General features: G+C 46.2%; 1 protein-coding gene across 2 annotated transcripts in view; it reads right to left on the reverse strand.

Moving 5' to 3' along the window:
* The window catches only part of KIF18A (kinesin family member 18A), a 138,062-nt gene extending 128,519 nt beyond the window's left edge, over positions 1 to 9,543 (reverse strand). The window contains exons 1-2 of one of the 2 annotated variants that reach the window (XM_077460853.1): positions 9,409 to 9,543; positions 5,716 to 6,077 (exon numbers count right to left, since the gene is read on the reverse strand). In XM_077460853.1, coding sequence (XP_077316979.1) covers positions 5,716 to 6,040 — 325 coding nt within the window. In that variant the 5' untranslated portion in view covers positions 6,041 to 6,077; positions 9,409 to 9,543. Of the gene's footprint in view, positions 1 to 5,715; positions 6,078 to 9,401 lie in introns of both variants that reach the window. The other variant, XM_077460852.1, reaches the window with a different exon arrangement.
* Positions 9,544 to 10,088: the final 545 nt, after the last annotated feature.

The raw sequence follows: 10,088 nt of genomic DNA on the forward strand, positions 1-10,088 counted from the left end.
TCCCCACCTTCAATGCCAGGCGCAGGAACTGCTGCGATGCCTGATGAATTGGTATATGAAGGTAGGCATCCCTTAGATCCAGGGATGCCATGAAGCATTCTGGGGTCAACAGCTTTGTGATGGAGAAAATTGTATCCATCCTGAAATGTTTGTACCGAATGAACCTGTTCAGGAATTTCAGATTCAGGATTAGACGGTACTTCCCTGAGGGTTTTTTCACCAGAAAAATATGTGAATAAAAACCCCCGCCCTGCTGGTTTACTGGGACTTGAATCAGAACCTCTTGCTGTATCAGCTCCTGTAACAAAAGCTTCATTGCAGAGGCCTTCTCCTGATCCCTTGGCAATGTTGTCACGTAAAACCTGCTCGGGGGTAGTTCTGAAAACTCCAACCTGTACCCCTGATCGACAACGCTCTTCACGAACAGATTTGGAGACAGCCTGTCCCATTGTTCGCGAAAAGCTGACAGACAGTCTCCCCCCCACTGGGGAGATATTGTCACTTGCTCTTAGGGGACTGCTCTGGGGGAGATCTAAAGAGGACTCCACCCTTGCCTTTGCCCTTCTGTGAACCCCATCTGCTCTTGCGCTCCTGGTCTTTTTTATGGGACTGCTGAAAAGCACGAAAATTCTTTTTGGCAATCTGCTTTTTCTTAACTGGAAAAGCCTTCTTTTTGTCGGCTGTTCTATCCAGCACAGACTCTAAATCGGGACCAAAGAGCAAGTCACCCGAGAAGGGAAGACCACACAGCTTGACCTTAGAAGCAGTGTCCCCAGACCATGTTTTCAGCCAAACTGCTCTCCTGGCTGAATTTACAAGAGCCGAAGACCTAGCGGCCAGTTTAACCGATTCTGCTGATGCATCCGCCATGTATTTGACTGCATTCAGGATCAGTGGAAAGGACTCTAAGAGATCCTTGCGGGGTGTCCCCGCCTCAATATGGCTCTTCAGCTTCTCTACCCAACATTCCAGATTCCTGGCCACTACCGTAGCTGCCATTGCTGGTTTTAGACTGACTGACGCAGCATCCCAAGCCTTTTTAAGGATGGAGTCAGCTTTTTTTGTCCATTGGGTCTTTAAGGATCCCCATATCCTCAAAGGCTAGATCCATTCGTCTGGATACCTGCGAGAAAGCTGCATCGACTCTGGGTTTCTTGTTCCAAACCTCTGAGTCCTTATCCTCGAAGGGAAACCTTCTCTTGAGAGCTTTAGAGAAGAAAGGGGCTTTTTCTGGGTCCTTCCACTCCTTTCTCACTGAGTCTGAGAGGACCCTGTGGACTGGAAAAACTGTTTTGTTTCGTCCAACCCCTGGTACATTTTGTCATGAACTGACAGTTGTACTTTTTCTTCTTGAATTTCTAGAGTAGTGTAGATTGCTTTAAGAATATCATCTACTTCCTCTAGTGATAGCTTGAATTTGGAGCCCCTGCTATCTTCTTCCTCTTCCTCCTCCTCAGAATCCCTGAAGGAGATGAGAGTACTACCCCCTTCGTCTCCAGACTCTTCAGTTTCCACCTGTCTGGATGACGACGCCCTGGGGCTGGGCGGTAAGTTCTGAGGCTCGGTCTGTGCGGGAGGGTTTTGTATCAGGATGGACCTGACTGAACTCAAGGAGTTTGTCAGCTCTTTAACCGAAGAAAACAAATCCTTATATTGTTGAGATGTTTCCTCTTCCACCAATTCTCTGATACAATTTCTGCACATTGCCTTCTGCCATGAATCTCTGAGGGGGGTCTTGCAAGAAGGACATTTTCTCTGACCTGGTCTGGCTTTTCCTAGTGATTTTTCCTGAAACGACATGCAGGTTTAACTCACTAAAAGCTCTCAACAACCAGTTGCTTAACACAAAGCCAGTGCAGAGACCCACCACCAAACAGACCACTAGTGAGACCCCAGAACTAGGCTGCAAAAGGTCAGAGCGAAGTCCACCTCTGACCTGCAGCGACAGGCCCCCAAGAGGGGGGAACAGACAAAGACATAGCCCAACAGTAAAGCAGAGGGTGCCAGTGCACCTTACGTACCTGGGCTGGACCGGTGCTAGGGGCGCCTGTCTCCGCCATAGCTGGCTTACACTCTTCCATCGTTTGAGTGAGGCAGCTATCACAAACAGCTCTGTCATTTTAAATTTTCCCGGCCGCCGCGTCATCAGGGCCGGCCGGAAGCGGAAGCACGCGGTCACCTGACCCGCCCCATGATCCCTGCGTTCCAGGCGCTTGAACCACGGCGCCACGCCCCCTCAGAGCGCCCGCGCGTCACCGTGAACGACGCCGTCGCCGCCCGGGACCCGGCGCCGAAAACGGAGCCATGCCGCTGACCTGCAGCGGCCTCCGCCAGCAACAGAGCCCTCCCTGCGCTAACCAGCGGACACCGGGCACCCGACCCCGGCATTCCGAGGGTCCTTACTCCCGTGAGATGGCGGGACCAGGAGCTCCAGGAGTCCTCTCCCCGTGGAGATGCTGCTGGGGGTCAAAAAGAAACAACCTGCAACGAAAGGTAAGCCTTACTCCCCTGCAGAGAGTGTAGCTCTCCCTGGTTCAGGCACATGCTTCCTCCAAGGAGGAAACACAATAACTGAAGCCATGGAGGAAGAGGAGGTGTTTTTAAAGTGGGCATGCGTTTCCCAATTACAAGGTGGAGCTACACTCTCTCCGGGGTTGTCCTGAAAGGCGATTTGAGAAAACGGCTGTAAATAAAACGTGACAAAATGCGAGTTGCAGCGTTTACAAGCTGTTACAGGCATGACATTTCAAATGCCTCTGAACATCTGTCCACATGCTTCTAAACTCAACTGCCTAAAAACAACTATAAAACCACCCTGTGTACATGAACTGATAAGATAACAGGAGTTCAGGGGCAGCTGAAAAATGCCAAACTGCTCCTAAATGTCCAGCAGCAGCATAAATGAAGCCTAAGGCTCCATTCACACAATCGCGCGGCATTTTGCAGGCGTAAGCGCTGCGATTCTGCCCGCAATTCGGAAACACCACAAATCGCGGGATGCCCTCGTGATCCCAGTTACTTTGAATGGCGCATCTCTTCGGCGACAATATCGAGTCTTGCATTTAAAAAAGTGGGGATCGTAAGGTTTGCATTGTTTCCGAATCGCAGGCAGATTTGCGGCGATTCCACCTGCAAAATGGAACACCATGGTGTGAATAGAGCCTTAAAAGTGATAGTTATTTAAAAAAAAAAAAACCTTTACAAACAAGTTATACTTACCTCCTCTGTGCAAGGGTTTTGCACAGAGTGGCCCTGATCCTCCTTTTCTGGGGGCCCCCCGCGGCACTCCTCTTCTCGAGTGCCCCCTTGGAGAGCCGCTTTCCATAGGGGCACTCATGTGGGCATGCTCCCGAGTCCTGCTGCCGCGTCCATTGAAACAGAAAGCAGGACACGCCCCCCGGTCACTGGATTTGATTGACAGCAGTGGGAGCCAATGGTTCCTGTTGCTATCAATCTATCCAATAGGGACCTGCAAAATAAGTCAACAGCTATAAATAGTAAAAAAAATAAAAATAAATAAAAAATAAAATTGTAGCTGCTGAATTTTAATAAAACACACACACACACTTACCTGTCCCATGGTCCAGCGATGCGGCCGCCCAAAGTCTCAGTTCTCTCCACGGCATCACTAGCGTGGGCACCTGGCTGTGACAGCTTGCGACTGCATGCTACGTGCGAGTCATGTTGCACATCCCGAATGGCCGGGCAATCTTCTGGGAACTGTGACATGTCCAAAAATATTGCAGAGAGGGGGGAGGAGAACTTTTGCTCGGGGTGTCGTGGTGCTCCACGCGCAAGTGGGAGCAGGGTACCTGAGCTATGAAACTTCAACTTTACTAGTTAAAAAAAAAAAACGAATAAAAATATCCTATAGTTTGTAGACACTATAACTTTTGCACAATCAATATACACTTATTGGATGTTTTTTTACCAAAAATATGTATTCTGTTACATATTTTTGGTAAAAAAAAATAATCCAATAAGTGTATATTGATTGTTTGTGCAAAAGTTATAGTGTCTACAAACTATAGGATATTTTTATTAGTTTTTTTTTTTTTTTTTTTACTAGTAATGGTGGCGATCGGGACTGCAATATTGCAGCGGACATTCCGACACTGACACTTTTTTTAGGAACCAGTTACACTAACACAGTGATCAGTGCTAAAAACCATGCACCGTCACTGTACTAATGACACTGGCTGGGAAGGGGTTAACATTAGGTGCAATCAAAGGGTTAACTGTATGCCTAGCCAGTGTAGTTATGCACTTTTACTAGGAGGAAGAGATGGAATTTATGCACTGCTTTGAGGAGACAAATGCTAGCCTTTCCCTCCTAGCAGAACGGCGATCTGCCTCGTTTACCTTGGCAGATTGCAGTTCTGTCTCGGAGTTGATGATCGGAGGATGCTGTAGGACACCAGGTACCCTGCACCTGCTCATTGGTTTCCTCTGTGTGTAATCACAGCAGAAGCGAGCCACTACCCGGCGCGCATGCATGCCTCCTACCCAGAAGTGTCGGATCACGTACACACACACACACACACACACACACACACACACCGCCCTGTAGCAGTAAAACTGGTGATTAAAGTGATTAAGCAAGCACAGGAATATTAGTTGGCAGCACGCCTGACACCAGCTCAGTGATGCAACATGTATGAGGGAATGGTGCTGTACAATCAGTGCAGGGGAGCAGCTGCAAAAGCCATGAAGAGACAATCAACCATGGTCTCCTGGCATCTGACATGTAGATAACTCAGAATGCTGCTTGCACTGTACACCAAGACAAATGGGAAGCAGTCCCTGAGAAAGGTACCCCCCAACCCCCCCCCCCCCCAAAACAAAAAAAAATTCTACACAAAATATCCAACTTTGTGAATGATGGGAACAAAGAGAAAAATTGATGGGAGGGTAAAGGTCTGTTTTAAGCACTCCTAAGGAGGATTCTTTGCTGTGTGTACTTATCAGCATAGCGGGTGGTGACAGTGTTTTTTGGCAGTTTGGCATTAGTCAATGCGGTAGCCAATCTGCCTTGCCTCTACTAGCAATCAACAAACAGCTGCCTTCTGGCTGAAAGACTGAGTAAAAACGCAGATAACGTGTGTAAAACTGCATTTTAGAAATGTTCATTTTTGGAGAATGTTTTGGAGCTTTTTGGAGAGTCTTTTGGTAAACACAGTCTCTAGCAAAAACAGCACTAATTGTGATTGTGCCAGCCTCTGGCCCTTTTTACAATTATCCTTGCAATCCTTTTGGTGGAGGTCGTACAGGATTGTGTGTGCCTGAATATCGGCAACAAATTCATTGACATCATTAAATGCTGATTAGAAAGCACCTGCTCTGCACACACGCACTCTCCAACCCGCCAAAGACAGTTTGGGTGCTTGTAAGTGAGAAAATAATTCACAAAGCAAACTTTGTTCTTTTCTTTACTTGCGGTACATTGCTTTGTGTTAATATGCTTACATGTAACATCTTAACTCAGTGTTGTAGTGTGAACAGGACACAAATTGTTTTCTAGGTGTCCTTGCGTTGACTTGCACTTTACAGCTGCACTAAAAAGCGGATCAACGCACTAGTGTGAATTAGCTCTTGCTAAAACAAAGTTGTGGAGAAAGCATGTAAAAAAAAGTGTGGATGTCAACAAGTACACAAACTCAATGAATATACACTGTACTTTTTCCATTTAAAAGCACAGAAGTACGCAATACATACCAGTGGAGTTAAATCCATTTAAGACACCGTCCAGAACAATCTTAGTGGTCTGCTCAAACACTTCCAGCTGCGTTGAGTCCTCACCAAAGACACAGTCAAATACAAATTTAATGTCTTTATTTTTCCTTTTAGAGACATCCCGGTTGGTGACGCTTCTACCATGAAAAAAATTCACTTCTTCTACTTTTGGATCAAACACCAGAATGTTTCTATCGACCACTTGGACAACAGTAGTTGAATTCGCCAATTTCTCTTTTTCATTTGGAGGACGGACTCGAACCACCACCCTGACATGGCTGCAAACATCAGCCTCTCCTGTAGCCATGGCTGAACAAATCCAGACCGAGGTAAAAGTTCAAATACTGGAAAAAGAAGAAGAGCAAGGTGTAAGTTTATACAATCACACTCCAATACAGCAGGTCAAGCACAGTAAATAAAGACATAAAAAGGTGAAAAGCTTAAAGTGCTGGAATCTATAGGAATCAGACATTTCTCTGAACTGAATACAGCAGTGCTGAAAAAAAATAAATGAATAATGTGACGTAAAAATTTAAAGGAGAAGTTCACCTTTAGGAACGTGGAACATGTTCCCAGTGCTGCAGCCACAGTCCGCTGGTTTCCCCCAGTGGCAGCAGTATGGGGAGAGGTTCCCATACTAGCTGTAAGTTTTTTTAAAGCAGAACGGGGCTCTACCGACACGGCCGCGTCATTCATACAGAGCTCTGTGTACAAATGAACTACAATCTTGACAGCCTTAGAGGCTGTTGGCTTGTAGTTCTGAATGAACTACTATGGCGCTGTGGTGGTTCATTGAGTATCGACCCACCTGTAAGGGATGTACGGGTAGGAATACACTGACAGTGTACAGGAGACCTGCATGGCATCATCCATCGCCTGATTGCTGGTGCAATGCTTTACAGGCTTCCAATACAAAAAATAATTAATGCATTTTTTTACCTGCAAAAAAGATGTGCATTTATAATTTTTTTGTACAAAGATGAACTTATCTTTTAAGACTATGTGAAGCCAACATTAGCCAACAGCTAATGAAAGCTTAGTACTCCTATCAGGTTTTATTTGCCGTGTGTCCGTGCTGGAGATTTTTTTTTCCTGTTCTGCCATTAACGAATACTGTCAGAGAAAAAAAAAAATACATAAAAGGATTGTAAATTCAAAACGGAGCTTGGGCACTTTATAAACCTTAGGCCTCTTTCACACGGGCTTTTCAATCAGGTTTTTTAGGTGGGCCTAATCGGATTCTCCATTCAGCCCTGTGGAGCGTCGGATGTCAGGGGTGACAGGCAGTCTGTTTTCATCCAATCTCACCATAGAGGAGAGTGGGGCACTGACAGGCCGTCTCTGCACAGTAAGTGGAGACGGACCTGACATCTGCCTGCTCAGCTTTTCTAAAAAATTAAAAAAAAAAAAAAAAAAAAAATGTGGGGATATTTATTATAGAAAAAAGTAAAAAATAGTGTTTTTTTTTCAAACTCATCGTTGTTTTTTGTTTATAGCTCAAAAAATAAAATAAATAAATGGCAGAGGTGATGAAATACCACCAAAAAAAGCTCTATTTGTGGGGAAAGAAAAATAAATTTGGGTACAGTTTTGCATGACTGCACAATTGTCATTCAAAATGTTACAGTGCTGAAAGGTGAAAATTGGCCTGGGCAGGAAGGGGGTGAAAATGTATTGAAGTGGTTAATGCTACATTCAGATATTTGCACTTCTTTGTGGGTGCGTTTGAGCGGGCACAGCAGCCCATTAGAACTGGCTGCTGTACCTGCAGGAAACGCAGGAGAAAAAGCCTCCAAAGCGTTTTCTACAAAGCGCCAGCACCAAAGTTGCTCAGAACCGCATAGTGCTTACGGTTTTGTGCACCCAAAAGCACGCTGTTTTCAGATGCGTGGGGTGCCATTAATTCTTAATAGCACCCCTGCAGGAATGGGTTTGATTTACACACGTGTATCCAGATCTGTTTATGTGTGAACCTGGAATTAGGCATAAAATGTGAATAGTGTTAAAAACGTGGTATTTTCCCAAGTCCAAGTTTGCCCCCTGTAATTCTACAATTGCTGAAGGTACAACACATCAGTGTGAACGAGGCCCATATCCTCGTAGTAGTATGGCAACTAGAGGTTTAAATCAGGTGAGGCAGCTGTGCCCAGTGCTCTTTGATTTCTCCCATGTTGTTCAGGTAGATCTCCACTTCTAAGGTTGCCTACCCCTGTTATAGAGATATCATATGGAGGACATGGCCAGTAAATTAGGCCCATATGCATCTAGAAGATCTCCTATAGACCTATGGAGGGCATAGCAAGTGAGTGAGGTTAATATCCATCTAGAGATATCTATGGAGGACATGGCCAGTGAGCAAGATCCATATCTATCTAGAGATATCTATGGAGGTCATTGCCAGTCAGCGAGGTCCATATCCATGTAGAGATATCCACAGGAGCACATGGCCAGTGTGAACGAGGTCCATATCCATCTAGAGATATCTATGGAGGACGTGGCCATTGAGTGAGGTTCATATCCATCTAGAAATATCGATGGAGGACACGGCCAGTGTGAGTGAGATCCATGTCCATCAAGAGGCATCTAAGGAGTACATGGCGAGGTTCATATCTATCCAGGGAGGACATGGCCAGTGAGAATGAGGTTCATATCCATCTAGAGACATCTATGAAGGACATGGCCAGTGTGAATGAGATCCATATCCATCTCTAGATATCTATGAAGGACATGGCCAGTGAGATCCATATCCATCTAGAGATATCTATGGAGGACATGGCCAGTGAGAACAAGGTTCATATCAATCTAGAGATATCTATGGAGGACATGGCCAGTATAAACGAGGTTCATATCCATCTAGAGATATCTATGGAGGACATGGCCAGTGAGAACGAGGTTCATAGCAATCTAGAGATATCTATGGAGGACACGGCCAGTATAAACGAGGTTCATATCCATCTAGAGACATCTATGGAGGACATGGCCAGTGAGAACAAGGTTCATATCCGTCTAGAGATATCTATGGAGGACACGGCCAGTGAGAACAAGGTTCATATCAGTCTAGAGATATCTATGGAGGACACGGCCAGTGAGAACGAGGTTCATATCCGTCTAGAGATATCTATGGAGGACACAGCCAGTGGGAACGAGGTTCATATCCGTCTAGAGATATCTATGGAGGACACGGCCAGTGAGAACGAGGTTCATATCCGTCTAGAGATATCTATGGAGGACACAGCCAGTGAGAATGAGGTTCATATCCATCTAGAGATATCTATGGAGGACACGGCCAGTGAGAACAAGGTTCATATCTATTTAGGGAGGACACGGCCAGTATAAATAAGGTTTATATGCATCTAGATATATCTATGAAGGACATGGCCAGTGTAAACGAGGTTCATATCTATCCAGGGAGGACATGACCAGTGAGTGAGATCCATATGCAGCTAGAGAGATCTATGAAGGACACGGCCAGTGTGAATGAGGTTCATATCCATCTAGATGTATCCTATGGAGATCAGTGTGAGTTCCAGGGCCTGCTGAGGGCCCCCCCATTGGTCAGTCATTCATCACACACTGTACCATACACACATCATATGACAATGTCTGTAGCACAGGTAACAGTTGGGGACAGGGTTGGACCTCTCAGGTCGCAGGCCACACAGCCTCACCTCTCACCTGCACGGTTCTCCCCCCACCGGTGCCTCACATTCCGCTCCGCCGGCCCCTCTCCGCCTCACACACCCCGGACACAGCTACGACCTCCCCGCTAGTAGATTCAAACTACAGCGGCTCTCCCTTCCCGGCCTCCCATTGGACGGCGCGCCGGATGACGTAGCCATGGAACCTCTTCCCGCCCTCCTCTATCCTCATTGGCTGACTCGCCGTGCCCGGTGACGTGTCTTGTTGACGGTTAGGGAACCCTCGGCGTGGTTGTTAACCCTTTTTGCTCTCCGGGCCGTGTCACGTGACGCGGCGGGGGCGGGGAGTGGAGCGTTTCCCTCACTGCTCCTGTCGTGAGGAGAGAATGTGCGGCTATGCGCGCCCACCGCCTCCGTGTAATGTCATTATAAACGGCGGGGTGTGCGTGAGCACGGCTACTTCTATGTACAGCAGGGAAGCCTGGAATACTGCATGGCTCCCAACTGTCCCTCTGTCCCTCATTTATCCCTCAGTTTGGTCTGATCTGTATAGATGTATATAAAATGCACTTTTTTATCTATCAAAAAGTGTTTCCCAGTGATAAACCTTTCATCTGATTTCTAAATTGTTGCATTTGTAAATTCCAAAGGCCAATATAAAGGAATAGTGTAAAAAAAAAGCAGTTGTGGGTTTAAAGTGGTTGTAAACCCTTAAAA

This window comes from Lithobates pipiens, unplaced genomic scaffold (assembly GCF_037356315.1).
Source record: "Lithobates pipiens isolate NorthernLeopardFrog02 unplaced genomic scaffold, aLitPip1_a1.2 Scaffold_10, whole genome shotgun sequence".
In the NCBI taxonomy this organism is placed as follows: Eukaryota; Metazoa; Chordata; class Amphibia; order Anura; family Ranidae; genus Lithobates; species Lithobates pipiens.